General features: G+C 41.2%; 1 protein-coding gene across 2 annotated transcripts in view; it reads right to left on the reverse strand.

Moving 5' to 3' along the window:
- The window catches only part of Zranb3 (zinc finger RANBP2-type containing 3), a 151,669-nt gene that overhangs the window by 39,494 nt on the left and 90,934 nt on the right, over positions 1 to 21,241 (reverse strand). For both annotated transcript variants that reach the window (XM_021160555.1, XM_021160564.1), the window contains exons 9-11: positions 6,864 to 6,983; positions 4,369 to 4,488; positions 324 to 503 (exon numbers count right to left, since the gene is read on the reverse strand). In XM_021160555.1, coding sequence (XP_021016214.1) covers positions 324 to 503; positions 4,369 to 4,488; positions 6,864 to 6,983 — 420 coding nt within the window. The remainder of the gene's footprint in view (positions 1 to 323; positions 504 to 4,368; positions 4,489 to 6,863; positions 6,984 to 21,241) is intronic.

Below are 21,241 nucleotides of genomic sequence, written 5' to 3' on the forward strand. Positions count from 1 at the left end.
CACCTGCACTCACATGTACAACTCCCATGTAGACAAAAAAAAAAAAAAAAAAAAAAAAAAAAAAAAAAAAAAAAAATCAAGCTTTGCTTTAAAAAAGGAAAAGAAAGAGGGCTTGGAAAAAACCAGCCCGCTTGGAAACTGGTGCCATGGTACAGTAGAGGACGGCAGGAAATGAAGTACTGACTGAGTCCTTTATGATCTTAATCTCTACTGTGCTATCTTGGTAGACTTAAGTAGCCTTTGCTTGCACACATCAAAACTCAGCCTCCTAATTCATGCAGTGTACAGATACAATAAAGATGGGGTTAAAACTCAAGCCCTACCTTTCGATTCAGCATTGCCCACATTAGGCTGTCCAGAGTACCATTTGCAATAAGGTAGTGAATATTCACAGAACTGCACTGTCCAATTCGGTGAGCTCGGTCTTCTGCTTGTTTGATATGTCCAGGGTCCCAGTACAACTCAGCAAAGACAACGTGACTCGCAGCAGTAAACGTTAAACCCTAAGCAAAACAAAGGGAGTGAGATACAAATAAGCTGAATATGAGACATGCATGTAGCATGAAACTCGCATGTAAGAAAGCCTTCCTAAACACATTATAAGAAGAGAAAACAAGCATTCTAGTCAGCTTTAACTGTCAACTTGATAGCTTAGTGTCATGTGAGAAGGAAGTGGACAGGTGAGGGACTGCTCAGGTCAGCCTGGCCTGGGTATGTCTGTGGGGGATCACCTTGATTGTTAATTAAGAGAGTTTAGTCCATTGTGGGCAGCATCATTCCCTAGGCAGGTAGTCCTGGGCTTTGTCTGAAAGCTAGCTAGCTGAGCATGAGTGGCTGAGGCAGTGAACAGTGTTTCTGCTTCAAGTCCTGCTTGAGTTCCTGGACTGACTTTCCTCAGTGATGGATTGTAACCTGTAAGCTAAAATAAATTCTTTCTTCCTTTAAGTTGCTTCTGGTCAAAGTGTTTTTTATCACAGCAACAGAGATGAAACTACTACACTAAAAAGTTTTTAAAACTAAGTCATTCATCTTAAGACAAATTAGGAAGATTTAACTCATGGCCAACAAATGAAGATTACTTTTTCAAGATACTCAAGTGAACTATAGGAAACCATATCTGTATGACATTTCAATAGGCAGGTTGATGGGTACTGTATATACAAACAAAACCACTTTATCCTCGGATAAAGAGTTAGACTCACTGTACTGCTGGAAAACCTGACATTATAAAAGAGAATAAAATTGGTAAAACATGGTATCCATGGCAACCAGGCATCAAGCATTGACATCTTCTTCATTTAATTCAAACCACTTGCTGGAAAGTGAGAGAAGCATGTGTCCATGTGCAGTGTCCTCCTGTGCAACCTCCCAAGATATTACTCCAAGCCCCTGAAGTTTAGTGCCTCTTGCCTCAGTGTGTCATGCAGCCGCTGATGTCTCTGTGCACCTGGCTTTTGCATGAACTTGAAATAATGTGGTAGTATTAAGCCTTGTTTAATAAGCAATATATGAAAGACAGCAAGCTGCTCAGATGAATGTGTGTCAAGTAGCATCGCTTCTAGGATTGTGGGCCGGGTAAACATTTGAAGCATGCATAACAGTGGGCACATACAGTCAATGGTGTGGGAGGTGGAAGAAAAGTCTGCCTTGCTTTAGAAATATGGTTTAATCCATGTTGTTCAGGGTGCTGGAGCTTCTGTGAGGAAAGCATTTTTGAGAGTGCTACATTATTAGTTTTACTTTAACTTAAAGTATTTTGTGTTATAACAAAATCATATGATCATTCATTAAGAAGGGCAACAAAAATTGAAAATTAGCCACTTTATAAAATGAGTTAGAAGTAATAAAAACCAGGATAGAACTAAACACAATATTAAACTTGTGTTGCTACTTAGGACCCCAGAGTCATATTAGAAGTAATACTGAAAAAATAAGTAGTATTATCAGAGGGAAACTGCTAACCTTGTAAAAAGCATATGACCAGGGCCAGGAAGACAGATGAGTCAGAAAAGTGCTGCTTTGCAAATGTGAGGACCTGAGCTCTTTTCTCCAAGCTTACATAAGAAGCTGTGTGTGGAGGTGTGCACCTGTAATCCTAGCACTCGGGAGGTAGAGATGGGCAGGTTCCTGGGACCAGTGCACTGCCAGACAGCCTAGCTAACTGGTGAACCCCAAGTCTCAGGAAGAGACTGTCTCAAAAAACAAAAGCCTACCATAGTGGTGCGTACCTTTAATCCCAGCACTCAGGGGGCAGAGGCAGGCAGAAGTCTGTGAGTACAAGGCCAGCCTGGTCTATATAGTGAGTTCCAGGACAGAGTGAATTACATAGAGACTCTTTCAAACTCCCTCAAACAAACAAACAAACAAACAAACAAACACGGGAGATGATTCCTGAGTTACAATTACCGACCCCTAAGACTCACATGTGGCCTCTACATGCATGTATGTGCACACACATACACATAAGCATGCATATGTTTATATGACCATGCTCACAAGATCACTATCATTCTAAGGAATAGTCAGTCTATTATATGAGATGCTTCCTTTGTTCTAATGAGGAGCTCAGTCTCCACATCTGTAAGTGTTGACTTATGTAAAAGCCTCATGAACACAACCCTGAATAAAATATGAGTGCCCTATAACTCTAAATTTTAAGATATCATTTATTTTTAATCATGTTTTAAGCTTTCCTGTCTGGTTTCACCTTACAGAAACATTCACTCCATTTCTACTGTCAGGTTCTTGGTATAACTGTCTATGGCTGGAATACTCTAACACTACATATGTCAGATTCTAGGACCTTTAATCCAACATAAGGAGGTGCTGAGACAACTCATATAAGATCCCTAAACTGTTTCATCTTCACAATTTCTCTACACAGAATTTTCTAGGCTTCAACTAGCTGGGTAAAAACTGATCTTGATATACACCATGTATAAGCCATGGGTGTATGCTCAGGGACTACCATTCCCCTGCCTCAGTGTTAACTGGCCTGGTTTACACATTTACATCAAAATATTTTAGAATGAGGCAGAAGTCCAAAAGGGTCCTTTTTTTTTTACATTGAGTGACTACCACTGCCACTGATTTATACCACATCTTCTCTTCTCAGACCTTTTGAACAGGACACCTGACTATCGGTGGCAACCTGGACTGTGATGGTTTGATTCAGAATGGCCCCCATAGCTTATATATTTGAGTACATGGTCCCTAGTTGGCAGAATTGCTTGGAAAAGTGAGGAGGTGTGGCCTTATTGGAGGAGGTGTGGCCCTGACACCATTCCCACCTAAGCTCTCTGGCTTGTGCTTGTGGATCAAGATGTAAGCTCCTAGCTGCTGTCATAGCACTATGACTACTTGTTTGCTCCCTGCCATCATGGTCTTGGATTCTACTAGTCCTCTGAAACCATAAGCCCAAATTAAATGCACCCTGCCCCCCCAAATTTTATAAACTGTCATGGCCATTTGAGGGAGGAATGTGAGCTGCTCTCCTAGATAAAAGATTTTTGCTTGGAGCCTAGGTGTGGTAGTGCAAGCCTTTAATCCCAGCATTGAGGAGGCAGAGGCAGAGGGATCTGCCAATCTGCTTTACTAACTGAGTTCCAAGGTAGCCAGAGTAGTTACACAGAAAAATAAAAAGCAAAATTCTGGAAGAAGACAGATGTGGTGGGACATGTCTTTAATGCCAGCAATCTGAGAGGTAGAGACAGGTAGATCTCTGTGAGCACAAGGCCAGCCTAGTCTACAAAGTAAGTTCTAGGTCTGTCAGAGAGATAATAAAATAAGACCTCATTTCAAGAATAAAGGAAACATACAAAGCAAAACAATTCAAAATACACGAAGAGATGTAGTCCTAAGGATTTTGTGCAACTATTTCTGTGCAAACTGAAAGATTCTACATGAGAAAATTACATTAATTAATCAACAGTGTGTGTGCATGTTCAGAGGTCAGAGGACAACCTGAGTTACTGGGGTATTTTTTGGTTAGGGTGACCACTAGTAGGATGGCCCATTCCCAATGGCTGACTCCATTCATGTGCACATGGGCAGCACTAGTCAGACTCAATGGGGTATTAAAAAAAAGGAAACAAACTTGGGAGGGAGAAATTGTGGGGATGAAGATGAAGGGGAGGGATGCTAAAGAAAGCAGGAAGTAGTGTGCCAACTAAGATACTTATATGAAAATTTCAAAAAGTAAAAACAAGAGGCTGCCTTCTGTATTTTCTAGCACTCTTAAGTAGAAAGAATACATACTATAATAGACATCAGATACAAAATGACAATTTTATAAAACCAAGCTAGAGTTAAAGGGCTTTTTGTTATATCATGATACTTTATTATCAAACACAGACCGGAATCTCTTACCTGGCCAGCAGCCTGAATGCTTAGGATAGCCACACGAGTATCGGGGTCCTTCTGAAATTGATTAACCAGATGAATTCTTTCTGAAGATGGAACACTTCCATCTATCCTGATGTAACGAGACTAGCATCAATAGGAAATAGAAAAATTAGACAAGCCCTATGCAGCCTTATTTAATATATTTTATACCTGATTTTTATAGTCATATAAAGATGCAAACTAGTTAGAATGGTATAAGAATCGTAATAACATATAACAATTTCTTAATTAAAAGCTTTATTATGGACTGTGCGTGCACACACATGTGTGCACATGCAAGAGTGCCATGGTGCATTCATGGAAGTTAGAAGAAAACTTTCAGGAGTTGTTTCTCTTCTTCTATCATGTGGGTTTCAGAGACTGAAGTCAAGTTATCAGGGATGGTGACAAGGTCCTTACCTGCTCAACTATCTTGCCCACCCTCATTTTTGACTTTTTAACCTACCCAAAGACAGGCTCAGTGTTTAATGCATCTTAATAACACTGTGGTGTTTTGAATGAGAATGGTCCCCACAGACTCAAATATCTTACCGCTTAGTCCCCACTTGGTGGAACTGTTTGAGGATTGGGGTGTGACCATGTTGACGGCAATGTGTCACTGGGGGTGGGTTTGGAGATTTCACAAGCCCATGGCATTCCCAGTTAGCGCTTACTTTGCCTCATGGTAGCTGCCTCAACATGTAACTTCTTGGCAACTGCTCTAGCACCATGCCTGCCTGCCTGGCTGCTTCCGTGCTCCATCCTATGATGATCACAGACTCATCACCCTCTGACACCATAAGCCCAATAAACTCTTTTTCTATAAGTTGCTTTGGTCATGGTATCTTCATGTAGCAATAGAAAAGTAACTTAGACAGCCACCAATGCCAGAAACAACTGTTTTTATGCAATAGGACTCAAGAATTTAACAATAAAAAAATTTAAACAATAAAGATTTTTTAATTAAGCAACTATTTCTTCAGCAACATTCTAAGCAAGTTAATTCCTAACCTTTTAGGAGTCAGTGAGAGTAACTTTAGGTCACAGGATCAGTTACTACAGTGTAAAATCAAAACCAGATGAGTGAGAAAAGGAGAGATGATTTTGCTCAGGTATTAGGGACATACAGAGAGTGGTATGTGTATTTCCAAAATATAACCAAATATTAACTGGGAAATAGCATTCTAAATCTGCCATTCAGGACGCCTTTTTTTCACATTATTAAACTTAAAAGAACCATGAAATGATTGTATCCACTGAAGTGAGGAAAGAAGACACCCACGCACACCTTTACAAAATGGAGAATCATTAAGTGTTAAACTGAACAGACGTGTCTTCGAGAACAATTTAAGCTGTGAAAAAAAGAGTCATGTGTTAGAAAATAGCTAAAAAGAACTAACTCAACCTCATAAAGATAAGTTAAGCCCTAAATTTCAACTCATCTCATTCAAATAAGTATGTTCACATGTTCTGGTGTCTTCCTTCAGAGAGGGATTTATGACATCGCACAGTGTAATGGCACAATGTGAAAGGTTCTTTTTCATAGATATTCATACTCCGAGAAAGACTTCTGTAACCTTACAACTAATTTTTAAATCATTGACCAAAAAAGATAGATAGATTCACATTATTTTCCTATTCTGAATTTGTTTTATGTTAAAATTCCTGGGTTCTGACCCAGGCACAGTGGTCCACTTGTTTCCCTCCCATCAGTCAGGCTTTAGTCCTGACTTTAAAAACAGTGACCTGTACTGGCCGCACTGCTCCTACACACAAGGTCAGACTACTTGCCAGAAAGTTTTTATGGCTGTCTCTGAACACCTGTGCAAGACCCCCAGCCACTCACAGGACAGATGGCAGGAAAAACTGTGAAATGGACAATGGGAGACGAAGTCACTGATGTGAAGTCTGGAAACTGAGGAGGATGGATCTCAGAGGATTTAGGGAGGATCACCGACCTCGTGGATACAGCCTACTTAACCGACCTGGCCAACCACATGGTCGTGCACTTGAATGCATCTTTGTTCTCTCTTCCTGACAGTTTTCCATGGAGTATATGGTCTGAGAGTTTAAAGGGTTTGATAATTTGAGGGTAGTGATTTTCACTGGATTTTTTCTTTTCTCTTAGCCACACATAGGGTTGTGTTGGGCTTTTGCCACTCTCAAGTGCTATCTGCAGTAACAGGAAAGGGAGATCCCGCTATGGCTGTCAAGACAGAATACCCGTAATTAACTCAGATAATAAACAGAGGAACATTTTAATATTGCCATAAAGAAGAAAACAGTACCTCATGGTAATACTATATTACTAAAATTTGTAAGAAAATAATTAATAAAGTGTTGATATAATCATGTATTTTAAAAACATCCAAAGGTTAAAAATATCCATATAAATCATGAGACTAAAAGTGATATTCAGCATAGTGAGAGTATGCATTCTATAAATATAAGTATGCATTTATAGAAACATTATTACATACCTTGCTTTCGATGACTGCTTCTGTGCAAGCTTGGAGCATACTTAAATGGTGCGCAAAGACCAGAAATTTAAGGGAGTCATTCTGAAGCAGCATCTTAATATAGTCCTTCACTGCACCTGCCTAAATATTAAAAGTCAAAGTTTATTAACATCAAAGTTTCTATTAAAGCACCATGCCACTTTTCATAGAGAATAAAAAAGCTCCTGACACCAGCACGTATCTTTAGACACGCACGTCTGTGGGCTTTGGCTGATCTTTCTCTAGGCAGTCTACTAAAGTGGAACCCGCACATATAAGGGACTTGTGGAAACGCTATCTGAGTATGTATGTCCAATTTCAAGCATGGAGAATTTACTTCAGTGGCAAGTTTCCTGTCAATGGCGGGTCAATTCTGAGTACTGGGAGGTAGCACTTCACACAGGCGAGTTGCAGGGGAGGAGGCTGCTCATCTCACTGCAGCTACGCAACAGGGGTTGAAGGTACCATGGATTGGAGATACCCTTTCAGAACACAGTTCTGTGAGGCACCTTTCAGGGAGGCTCTAACCACCCTACTCCACACCACGTCCCAATGATATCAGTAAGTCACAAGTCTGTGAGCCAGTTCGGCCACTGAGGAGATCAGTACTGGTCTGATCTATTCAACTCTTCAAAGCTGGAGGTTAGCAAGAAAGCCTGTAGCACAGGGGCCTTGGGATACTTCAGACTGAGACAACACAGGAGGGATAAGGAGAGAAGAGAAAGAGAAATGAGAAATGAGAGCTGGGAAGAGGAGAATGTACTATTGTTTAGAAAATGGTTCTTAAAATAATTTCATGCGAATACAAAGGAATTAAGGAGAAAGGTGGAGAAAATTAAAGACTTTAAAGAAGACTAGGGCTGATGTTTAAGGCTGAAGAAAACTTGGTTTACATTCTTAAATTGAGCTAGTGAGGCAGGCGTAATGACAGGCAGATAGAGAAGCAGATAGAGGCCAGGTGAAATTGGAAATTCCTTGTCTCTAGGATGGAGAAGTGTGCGGCCAATTTTATGTCAACTCGATAGAAGCTAGAGGTATTTGGGAAGAGAGACTCAACTGAGAAAATGTCCTCATAACATAGGCCTGTAGATGAGGCTATTGGGCATTTATTGATTAGTGATTGATAGAGGAGGGCCTAGCTTGTGGTGGGTGGTGCCACTGCTGGGCTGGATGTCCTGGGTTCTATAAGAAAGCAGGCTGAGCAAGCCATGAGGAGCAAGCCAGTAAGCAGCGTCCTTCCTTAGTCTCTGCATCAGCTCTGGCCTGCAGGTTCCTGCCTTGACATTCCTAGATGATGGACTTATATGTTGTTAAGTTTTCTGCTGCAGACCCTCTTGGTCCCTTGTCTGCGTAGGATGGGTCTCTGGTTGCAGATGGGCAAGGAGTCTGCGAATGACAGACAAACACAACACAAGAGGTTGTGTAGAATCTGAATGTAATTTTTCAGGTCGAGCATCATACTTTTTATACAGAAGAATAATAAGAAACCAGGCAAGATACATCCTCCAAGTGACACAAAACATAAGGAATGCATACATCAAAAGAAGGTGGGGACCAGGCCACTGCCATTAAGAAGGGAGCCAGGTGTAAAGCTAGTCTATTGTTAAGCCCATCACCAGGGGTTCTTAGTAAATGCCTGATTTCTTTGGGCCTAGTGAAGAAACCTGTCTCAGGGAGATTCCCTAACCCTTTCATGGTAAAGCCACCTATTTGCTAGGCCATTGTAAATTCCCTTGTCTGGGTAAGACTGGCTATTGTCTCAAGTAAACACTCTGCAGACCAGCCCTGAGCTGTTCTGGCTCTATTCTTTGTAATGCCTAATTAGTTTCACTGTCTCTACTAGAAGTAAATTTGAATGTTTCTGAATAGATAACCTTCTTACTGAATTCCTACTGAATTCCAAGTTATTGGCTTCAAGGATTTTTTTGGGACATTGGAATACTGGTAAAGGCTTAGCTATGTCAGAATTCAATCTTAAAAGACACTTATAATAAAATAATACTAAAAGAGAGCACGTGGATCCATACACCAGACTAAAGCAGGGATAGGGTATGAGTATACAGGTTAGCCAAAGTTCCAGGAGGTGAGTTTCCGTGAAACTCTTTGCCTCGTGAGTGCTCCTAGGCCTCTTGGCCTGCCAAGCAAACTTCACTGGAGTGTGCGTAGCAGTTTTCCTCTTCAAGATGCTTTTGGTCAAGTGTTTTATCAAAGCAACAGAAATCATAATAAAACAAGAAGGTTCCCGGAAGAACCTGAAGTGACAGGCTCAAGAGCACAAGAGGGAAGTCTAAGAGAACAGAATGAAATGGAGAAACTGATGTAGAAAGAATAAAAAAAATACAAATTAACATTTAGTGGGTATTCTTAACTAAAGTCATTCCAAGTTATCCAGAAAGAGTCAGAGATAAAGATGAAATGACTTAAATTTAAAATATACTCTCTGTTAATTGTTAATACTAATTACTGGCTGATTGTGGTGGTATATGCGTGTAACTCCTGGAGACTGAGGCAGGAAGATTACAAGTTTAAGACTAGCCTGGACTGGTTAGCTTGGGCTCAAGGATTTAAAAAAAAAAAAAAAGTGGGGGTGGGGAAAAATGGTCCAATGTTTAAGGTTAAGAGTGCTTGGTGCTCTGCCAGAGGACTCAAATTCTGTTTCCAGAATCTACATTGTGTGGCTCACAACTGCCTGCAATTTCAGGCTATCTGATGCCCTATTATGGTCCCCACAGGCACCTAAATGCATGCACACACACACACACACAGAGGCGTATATGTATATGTATGTATATATACTTAAACACAAAAAAACACATACATAGAAATAAAGATAATGTTTTAATAATCAACAAAAATCTGGTTACTGAGAAATTTTGGATAAAGATGGCATGCTGAACTCACTCAACCCTATTCCCTCTTAGTCTAAGAAGAGCAACGAACACAAAAGGCAAGAGCAAGCTCTACTGAAGCTAAGTACATGGTGCCTGATAAGTGACTCTCCCAGCTCACAGTGTGCACAGGAATATCTGGTTTCCGTTGCAGTCAGGTACAAGGCCCAGAAGGGATAGGGCGAGGGGAGCTAGAACAGAGAAGCAAAGAGAAGGAAGAAGTGGAGGGTTGTGTCAAGTCTGTGTGTGCCTCATCCTTTCTACAAGTTCTATGCCACACATATAGACTCCCCACACGCTGGCAGCAAACTGGAGACACAGTCATCAGATGGGGTGAAGCAGAGCTTGTTTGGGTAAGTTTGATCCTGGGCATGCAATCTCCAGTACAACAGTGATGCATGCAGGGCCTAAAGACAGGGGTTAGGTTATGAGGGTTCTACACTCGTAAATGAATGATGCTATTTATGCAAAGGCTGGAGACCACACGCCATCTTTTATTCTCTCTACTCCATTGCTGTTTACCTTCTGCTGTGGGGTAAAGCAGCACAAAGGCCTTCATCAGATGCTGACACCTTGATATTGGACTGTCCAGCCTCCAGAATTGTGAGCTAAACAACCTTTCATTGTTTACAAATGTTCCAGTCTCAAGTATTCTTTTATACAAGAAGCATACAATGGAAGCAGGGAGTGGGCATAATGCATAAAATTGTGACAATTAAATTAAAGTTATAGTAATAGGTACCAAAGGACTGAGTACATAGTTCAGTGAAAAAGCACATCCTTGCCTAGTGTATACCAATTTCTAGATTTGATATTTAGCAAGAAGGAAGGAAAGAAGGAAGAAAGAAATGCAGAGGGTGGGAATGAATGAAGATAGGAAGAAGAACAGGGGAGGAGGAGGAGGAAGAAAAGGATGAAAAAGGAGGGGAGAGGAAGGAGGAAGAAAGGAGGGAGGCAGAAGGGAAACGAGGAGGAAAGAAGAAAAAGGAGGATGACGATTCTGGAAGTTAATACCTCTGAAGAAAATGAAATGAGCTGTAGAGGAAAGGAAGCCTGCCTGATAAATGAGAACAAAGATGTAATGAAACACAAGCAAGGCACTCTGGCGTGCTTCCACAAAGCAAGGGGCTGTGGTCACCGTAGTGTGTATGTCAAAAAGCCAGAGCCAGGAGAAAGAATTTTAAATGTTTTCACCATAAAGAAAGACAAACAAGGTGCTACAGGTTTACTCTGAATTAGACATTCCATATTATAATTATATATCACATGGCATAAAAAACAGACCAACAGTATATCCCATGGTTCACTGGCAAGTATTTTAAACATGGGTTTAGTAACAAGTGTAGTGAATACTGATCAGGGCAAAATTAGCATAATTTAAAAATTTAGGAAAATTATATCACTTGAATGGAAGAATGGGAATGAGACAGTTATGTATCTGGAGGGGAACAGAGATGCAAGGAGGTAAAATTTTATCCTCTTTATTGACAAACCCATTGATAGAGCCGAAAGTGTAGTGTGAGCAGTAATGCAAACCAAGATGTTGAGGTTTGAATGAATTAAAACAAACCACACAACAATACTCAGCTTTTACAAACACTGGAAGTGGCTGCTACTGGGGAATAAATTAAGAGTTATTTTTGGAGTGACTGTTTCCAGCTTTAGTCATATTTAACATTAAAAATTAAAAATGCCTATCTAAAATGTATATGCATTAACTGCAAAGTCTCAAGAATTATTCTACAAACTGCATTTTGCATGTCTAAATTTTCTGAACAATGTAATTCATCCTATAGTGAGCCTGGAGGCTGGAAAGAACTTCAGCCTTGGATGTCGGTGCCTCAGAAGTGGAAATGAAGCTCTCTCAAAACAAGCTGCTATAATTTCCAGATATGTTGTCATGGCAACTGAAGCACTTTAATAAAGTGCATGTTTGCCTAAAGAGCTATATTTACAGGAATAAGCTTTTCAGTGAGTACATGTCAAGTTGAAATGCGCAAAGTACTTTCATTACAACCCCAATCTAGACTTAGAATTGGGACAATTGCTGTAACCTGGGCTCATATACATTTTTATCTAGTGAGCACTTCCCACCCTCCTGTTTTCAGCTACCCCTCATCAGGACCAGAGCTCTCTCCCACTATCCCTTAAACCACTGCTTTAAAAAGGCTAATGACTAGGAGCTGGGGAGATGCCTTAGTGGTCAGAGCTCTTGCTACACAGGCATGAGGAAGCGAACCCAAATCCTCAGCACCATCTCCAAGCTGGACAAGGCTGTGCATGCCTGTAACTTCATTTTTAGGGAACTTCCAGTTTGGTGAGTGACCATCTCAAGGGAATATGCCGAAAAACAATAGGGAAAAAACACTCAATTTCTTTCATTAGCCTCTGAACCCACATACATGGGCATGAACACCTTCACATACATATGCACACACATGCATACACCACATACACATACAAGTAAATGGTCAAAATGCTGAGAATAACTGCCTGAAAGTGTTTAGTCATAGATGGTACATATATGTCCAACCTTCCCACTTCTAGCCATGCCTGAGGCTCAGGGAACATTTCAGAGAAGGTGGGGCAGGAAGAATAAAAAGAGGTTAAGGTTGAGAAAATGCTGTGAAAATGGTGTTCTGCAGATGAGGCATGGCTCTGGCACATATGAATTCACAGCAGCTGTGGTTACCTGTGTAAGACCAAGTGAGTTACTACTCCAGTGTGGAGGAGAGAGAGACACCTGAGACCCCATGCCTAGGTAAGGATCTGCTAGCAGCTCATGGCTATTTTGAGAGAGAGAGCCACTTTTCTTTGAGACTGTGGCTATGAGTAGGTTGCCCCTGCCCTAGAGCATGAGCAGCAGTAACTGGCCTCAGTGGGCTACACTTAAAAAGAGACGGGCACGGAGTTGAGGGGGAGATGTGCCTAGGGAGGTGAGGGAGTATACACACACACACACACACACACATATATATATATATGCTTATGACATTTAATCATTTAATGGATACCTAAAAGTGCTTTTTGAAATGTTAATTCTTTTACAGAGTGTGATGGCACATGATTTTATACACAGCACTAAGGAAGCAGAGACAGGTGGATCTCTGTGAGTTTGAGGCCAACCTGGTTTACACAGAGTTCCAGGTCAATCAAGACTAAATAGTGAGACCCTGCTTCAAAAACAAACAAACAAACAAACAAACAAAACTAAACTAAAAACCCCAAAAAACCAAAATTTAGTCTTAAGAGAGATAAAGAGGTTCATTTTGATAAAATATAAAAAATAACAGGAGTCTGTTTACTAGATTTAGCACAGCAACTTAAACATCTTTTGAGAAGTTGATTTCTAGGAGCAAATGTATTTGGAAATAAAATGACTCAGTGTAAACAGACTTTAGGTTGCTCAAGTTGCTGATTGCATGGATTGACATTTGGTTTTACTTTTTAAAGACTTATTTTATTTATAATTATGTTATATCTATGCATATGAGTGTGGGTACCCACAGAAGCCAGAGGTGTCAGAGCCTCTGTAGACGGAGTTGCCAGTGGATGGGTGCTGGGAACTGAACTCAGGTCTTCTGGAAGAGCAGAACCTGCTATTAAATGAGCCATCTCTCCAGGCCTCAGGTGTACATTTAAAACGTATTCTGCATGCACACTTCCTGTCTTTCATTCTAAGTAAACATCAACACCATTGCAGTGTCATAGTTTAGATGTTCTGAACAAGTGCTTGCTTGCTACACTATGAGGTGTGTGTGGTGGCAGGTCGAGTGAGGACTGGTACCTTGGTGACGCTGGCTCAGGTTTTGTGCTCATGGCAGATGCATGGATTCACCACTGCTCTGTTTTACTGAGATGAATAACATGTTTGTCCATTAAACTCAGGTAGCTGGTGGAGGCCACAGACATAGCTTATTTAATGAAACAGGATTTTTTCACTGTTTGTTTGAGAGAGGGGTCTTGCTATAGAGCATGCTAGATATGGAGCTCATGATAACACTCCTGCCCCTGACCACTGAGTGCTGGGGTTAGTGGAGTGTGCTGCCACATTTATTTGGTAATGTTTTTCATTAAGAGTGTGTGTGTGTGTGTGTGTGGTGTGTATGAAACTGCACATGTGTAGGTGCTTGCAGAGGCCAGATGAGGGAATTATAGATGGCTGTGAGATGCCCAATGGAATTGAACTTGGAAACGGCAATAGCAGCAAGCCACTCTGAGTTGTATCTTTGGCCTCGATTTTCTAATATTTTTAAAGAGGAATATATATCATACTTTATGAAATAAAAACTGTTAAAAAAGTCTACATTGCATTGAAGACCTGATCACAGTTATTTAAAATTGTCAGCCTTAAATCTAATAACAGGACAAAGGCATCATTTCAGCCTTATAAGAGCGAGACCAGGCTTCGGTCAGCTTCTTCCAGTTCTCTCTCAGCTAAGGCTTCTTGACCTTGGCCTTGTGTGGTCTTCCTGCCCTTGTCAGATCTGCCATTCACTCCTAGAAAAGTCCTAGGACCTCCATTTGCCAGGGTCCTTCACACTTGAGAAGTGGTCACTTTGGTGAGCTGACAGGGTGTTCTTCCTTCTAGATTGGATGTGTAAGTTCTTGTAAGCCTAAAGACTCCCTTCAGGTCAGGGGACTGGGACGGAAGACGGCTCCGTGAGTAAGGCACTTACTATGCCTGGACACATGCACCATGGCGCTGCATGGCACGCCAGCACTCATACAAATGCATACCCACACTCAGCAACATGATATTAAAAAGAAAGTTCAGTCAGGCCAGTTTTGTGAGAAGAAACTGTTCATCCACTTATTTCTTCACCCCACACAAGTTCCCATTTGCCCGTGTAGTCTGAGCCCAATTTCTTTCCTATTACAGCAGAGTATTTGCCTAATTGCTGAGTATTTGCCCATATTGCTTTAGAGTTCAGCAAGTGTCACTGTGATTTCTGCTTTAACAGCCATAGCTTTTAGCTAAGGGAAGGCAGGCACAAGAGAAGCTCACAGACTGTGCTAGATTTACAACAGTTCTGGGGACCCAAACTCCAGTCCTTATGTTTGTATGGCCAGCACTTTAACCAGTGAGGAATCTTGGTCCTAACTGCAGATTTTAAGCATCTGGGACTCCTTTTAGTACTATCTGTTTCCTCTAAGATGATATTAGAATTTTATCTGCACTTTTTTTTTTTATTACTGCTGACTGCTTCTTACTAATGAACTGGAGGCAGGCTGTTCCTGGTTCAAAGCCAAACTTTCCCAAACCAAAGATCAGGCAGAGGAATAAGCCCTCTGCACCTCCTCCTAGGCCCTGGGAGCAGTAAATCCTGTAATGACCGTATTATCTCTCACTGCATTTTTAAGTGGGATTCTACTTATGTTAAGCTGCCAAAGCAATTAAATAGGAAACACACTTCGTGCCTAAAGGGAACATGTTTAAATAAATTTCCTCAGCAAATACTGCACTGAAGAATGCTACCATCCCCAAAATGACAAGAAATTTTAAATTACAGGTTGGTTTTAATAATTTTCATTAAAAAAAAAAAACCTCAAAGCTGGCATTTCTCTTGAAATGGTTTTCTCTAAAAATGAGACAGTATGGTAATGTGCCCCCAAATAAATAATTGGTTGAACCAAATATACTACATCTAGCTTGTTTTTAAAAAGATTTATTTGAGGGCTGGATTATAAGCACTTGATGCTCTTGCAGAGGACTCAGGTTCAGGTCCCAGCACCTACATGGTGGCTCACAACCATCTGTACTGCAGTCCCAGAGGATTGGACGCCCTCTTCTGCCCTCCATAGGAACTGCCTGCATAGACATACATTTAGGCAAACCCCACACACATAAAGACTAGTTTTTAAACTTAGGTATACACATGCCAGTGCAGATGACCACAAGAAAATATTGGCTTCTCTGGAGCTGGAATTACAGGTGGTTGTAGGTCACTTGATGTGGAGGCTTCAAATCCAACTCTGGTCCTTGGCAAAGGGAAACGTGCTTGCTTATCCTCTGAGCCATTTCTCCAGCCCCAAATATCTTCCACCTCCCCAGAGTTTATTATGCTGACTCTAATTCTAAGGAATCTTCATTTTTATCAATTGCATTCATAGTCTAAGTATTATAAAATAAAATAAAATAAAATAAAATAAAATAAAATAGATACATTAAAAAAACAACAATAACCCTATGGGCTGGAGAGATGGCTCAGCTGTTAAGAGCACTGATAACTCTTCCAGAGGTCCTGAGTTCAATTCCCAGCAGCCACATGGTGGCTCACAACTGTCTGTAATGAGATCTGATGCATTCTTCAGGTATGCATGAGGACAGCAACACTGTGCTCATCAAAGTAAATAAATCTTTAAAAAACCCAAAAACCAAGCCAAACCAAACCAAACGATTAAAAAAAAAATCCTCTGTTTCTTGCTCTAGCTAGACAGCTCATGGTAGATAGAGGTGCTGGCCTAGTTTTGGTTGCTTGGTTACAGCAGTTCTCAGTGATTTTTGTGAGTTTGCTTAAGCTGCTTCACCTGCTGGAACTGTAACCTACCAGTCGCAAAGCCTTCTCTTTTCGGCTAGCTACATCTCCTTGTACATTCCTTAAGACAACTGGTCAGTAGCCTTCTCCTGGGTGCTTCCCTAGCATCTGGGTTTGAAGCACTAAGCAAAGCCTTTTGTAGGTGAATATTTATTTCCTTGGTCTCTCCAAAGGGCTGCAAATTCTAAAGCAAACTCCATCCTTTTTACCACACCTCTTCAGCAGCATGCCATAATAGGGACTTCAAGCTATTAATCAGGAAACATACTTTTTTGTTTTTTAAAAGGAATCCTCAACACTAATACATAAACTGTAATAACCAATCTTCAATTTAATTTTCAAACTGGTATGGAGAACTCGACAACACATTTTGTCATAGAAAAAAGATGTAGCTTATAACTAGTTACCTCCTAAAAAGCCCTCTTAGCCTGTATGGTAGATAAATTGTATTATTCAGAGTCCTAACAGACTCTAACTATTGGAATTCAGTAACATGGGGGGAATTGTATAGAGCACCCCCATTTTGTACTGGCAGGACCTAAGGGTTTCTGGCAGGATCCAGGAATAGAAAACAGCCCAAAACACACTCGTGGCTGAAAACAGAGGCTTTGGTGTGGAGAGCGGAAGGATGAGTAAAGACCTCAGAGGTGAGGGCAGGGACTGGGGATTTGCTTCACTTTATTTTTAAGACTGTAACTCAATCTGGGAACTTAGTCTCCTTTCTTTTCCTTCAAGGGTCTTGATGTCAACTTCCTACTAATGGTCATCACTTACAACTTACAATCACATCTTCTTAACACAGGGTAGAAAAAATCCCCTAAGGAGTTCTTTCTCTTTTTTTAAAGCAGTAGTACGTACTTAGCATTAAGCACAAAGACAGATAAGGAAGCAAGCAAACCAAACAAGAGAAGAAGATGGTTATTAACTCCTAGAAAGGCAGTATCTGTCAACGAGACGTCGCTATGGCTGGAGTGTGATGTGCCTAGCTGTCGATGCACTGTGTACAGTGATCACTGATCAAGTGAGAGCTAAGGAGCAACCCAGAGCTACAGCAGGAAACCGCCGAGGCGGGTGAGAGCTGAGAGCTGTACATGCTTTCTTTTGCTTCACTCCTTGCCCGCTTATTCTCATAATTTTTTCAAACACAATACAAAAGCAGTGTAAGATTAAACATTAACTTCAATATTTTCCTTTGAAATTTATGTCCTTTACTCTACCTGAAAAATTGTCATACTCAAAGAATGGTAATTTTTTTATTCATGTAGGTTACTAAGAGTAAAATTTTAGTTTTCATGTTTAAGTTTATGACTGACTTCAAGGTAATGTGTATGTGTGTGGATTGATGTGTTGGTTCACATCTGCAAGACCAGCACTAAGGAGGGGAAGGAAGCACTAGTACAGTGTGAGGGAAACCTAGAGACAGTGTAGGACACTGCTTCAAACAACCAGCAACAAAAAGAAAAGAGAAGGAAGGAAAGAGACAGACAGACAGGAAGGAAGGGAGGAAGGAAGGAAGAGGGAGAGAGAGAAAGGAGGGCGAACACATAGGCAGACAAATGGGTAGGCTTATAACCCCATAGTAATTAATTTACCTGTAGCCTAAGGTAAGATTTATAGGTCACGAAAACAAATTAGGGTTCAGAAACAGACACATACATACACATAACACATAACACACACACACACACATATAACTCATTGATTTTTTTTTTTAAAAGATCTTGTTCTAGTTACCTGTAGCTATTAGCTTGACATAAGTTACAGTCACCTGACAAGGGAGAACCTTAATGGAGAAACTGCCTATGTAAAAACAGTCTATAGGAATGTATGTTCTGCATTGTCTAGACTGATGACAGGTGGCAACATCCTTAGGTAGGTGGACTTGAGCTGAGTACGGAAGCTAACTGAGAGCTGGAGAGACATCTCAGCAGTTCAGAGTGCAGCCTGGTCTTCCGGGGGGTTCCAGTTTTTATTTTAACAGTTTATTTATTTTAGGAATATATGTACACTATAACTATCCTCAGACACACCAGAAGAGGGCATCAGATCCCAGTACAGATGGGTGCTGGGAATTGAACTCAGGACCTTTGGAAGAGCAGTCATTGCTCTTAACCACTGAGTCATCTCTCCAGCCCTCCATCTCAATTCCCAAGAGGTCCACACATGTGGCACACAAACATACATTCAGGCAAACGCTCATACAGGTAAAATAAAATTAAAATGAAAAAAGAATATAAAGAAAAGACTCTATTTAGAAAGTAAAGCAAAGCCAGCCAGCCAGCAAGCAGCATTTCCCTAGGGTTTCTGACTCTAGCCTCCTCCTGCCTTGAGTGCCTGCTCTGACTTTAGGACCTGAGCTGATCCTTTGTCTCTTCAAGTTGCTTTTGGTCAGATGGTTTTAGTACAGCAACAAAGATCACACTAGAGACATGATCAAAATGTACTGCATGAAAAAGATTTTTAATAAAAAAATGAAACTAGAACAAGTGTCAAAGAAATCCAATGAGGGAAAAAAAAGGTTTCTAAAAATGAATGTTAAACACACATGTACACACACAGCAGACACACACTATGATTCAACAAAGGGAGCATGGTGACAGCACAGTGAGACACTAAGATGGCCCGATGGATGGGACAATGAAGCACTGAAGACATAATGGGGCACCGTGAACAAAGCATTGTAGGAGAGCACTGCAGTGGGAAGGCTGAACCTGTCATGGGACAGTGAAGTACCATGACAGCACAGTGGAGCAGCGTGAGGGAATAACAGAACACAGTGACAACTCAATGAAGCAATACAGTAATAGAGGATTGTTATGGGACAGTAGAGCACTATGATAGGACACTGGAGCACTGTGATAGGACAAAGCAATGGAATAAGGGAGCTACATGATGGTGCAATGGAGTACTGTAATGGAACAATGGAGCACTGCGTTAAGAGCTGGAGCAATGGCACTGTGATGAGAAAATAAGGCCCTGTGATAGAACAGAGCATTATGATGACAGAATGGACCACTGTGATAACATAATGGAACAGTGTGATAACACAATGGATCACTGTGATGACATAGAGGAGCACTGTGATGACACAATGGAGAACTGTGATGAGACTGTGGAGCACTGTGATGAGACAGTGGAGAACTGTGATGACACAGTGGAGCACTGTGATGACACAGTGTAGCATTGTGATGACACAGTGGAGCACTGTGATGAGACTGTGGAGCACTGTGATGACACAGTGGAGCACTGTGATGAGACTGTGGAGCACTGTGACGACATAGTGGAGCACTGTGGAGAACTGTGATGAGACTGTGGAGCACTGTGATGACATAGTGGAGCACTGTGATGAGACTGTGGAGAACTGTGATGAGACTGTGGAGAACTGTGGTGAGACTGTGGAGCACTGTGATGAGACTGTGGAGCACTGTGATGACACAGTGGAGCACTGTGATGAGACAATGGAGCACTGTGATGAGACAGCAGAGCACTGTGAGCACACAGTAGAACACACTGAGGGATTACTGAAGCACTCTGGTAATCTGGAGCAATGGGAACGCTGTGACAGTGAAATTGAGCCTGTGATGGGACAACGGAGTACTGTGATGTACTGGTTTTAGAGCCAAATTCTCTTGTGAGGAACACAGCAGAACATTGATTTAGGATAGTGGAGCATTTTAATGGCACATCAGAGCACTGTGATAGCACACTGAACCTCTGCTTTGGTATAATGGAGCCACAGGATGGGCCAATGGAGCACTGTCCTGAAACAGGGGAGCACTGTGAGTAGGCAATGGAGTGCTGTGAGAGGATAACAGAACACTGTAGCACTGTGACGGATGAGATAATGGAGTACTATGATGGAATGATAAAGCACTGTGATCACAATGGAGCACTGTGGGGCACTATGACTTGACAGTGGAGCATTGTGGGACAGTGAAGTATTGGGAGGAGACAATGAAGTACCTTAATAGGATCCTAAAGCACAGTCCCATTTCTGGGTTTCTGCCCTCAAAAGATAAAAATGAGGTCTAGGCTGGACATGACTAAGTGGGTAAAAGTGCTTATTATACAAATTTGAAGACTTGAGTTTGATCCAGGCTGGATGTGGTCGTATCTGTAAACTTAGCATTCCTAAGGCAGGAAGGGAGGTGGAGCCAGAAGGAAGAGGAAGCCCGAGGGCAGCTGGTCTGGAGTAGGCACTTCAGTCCCAGAGACAAAGGGACCTTGACTTAGAAAAGGTACAAGGAGAGAAACAACTCCTGAAAGTTGTTCTTTGACTTGTTTACATACGCTCTGGCATCTACAAACTCCCCTACTAATGAAAATCAGAGGAAAATGATGGCTCTATAAACAGGTATATGGAGTTATCACATTATTTTTATCCATAACAGCACATCTTACTATTGAGGGACATCATAGAATCTGCAATACCTTAAAAGTCTGATCACTAGTGAAGAAAGCAAGAAAACTAAATGCTGTAATTCCATACATTGCAGGCTACCCAGGGTGCAACAGAAGGAAAAAAATGACTTACGTAATACACTGAATTATACTAAGAGCTTTACAGTACATGAAAAACAAACCTCAAGGCTTCATACTTTGCTCTGGAAAGTGAGAAAACTTAGTGATTGAAGGCTAACATGCAGCAGCCATGCTTGGGCTGCCAGGGACCTTTGTGGGTAGAAGGAAGAGCCTCTAGACGACACTGGTGTGCACACAAGTATAAGCACTTGATAAACCTTATCCACCTATAAACTTCTAAAGATGTATTTATTTTTCTTTTATGTGTGTGAGTGTTTTGCTAGCATGAATGTCTGTACATGTATAAATGTAGTGTCCAGAGAGGCCAGAAGAGGGAGGAGAATTCCCTGGAACTGGAGTTACAGATAGTTGTGAGCAACAATACGGGTGCTGGAAATTGAGACCATGTCCT

This window comes from Mus caroli, chromosome 1 (assembly GCF_900094665.2).
Source record: "Mus caroli chromosome 1, CAROLI_EIJ_v1.1, whole genome shotgun sequence".
Classification (NCBI taxonomy): domain Eukaryota; kingdom Metazoa; phylum Chordata; class Mammalia; order Rodentia; family Muridae; genus Mus; species Mus caroli.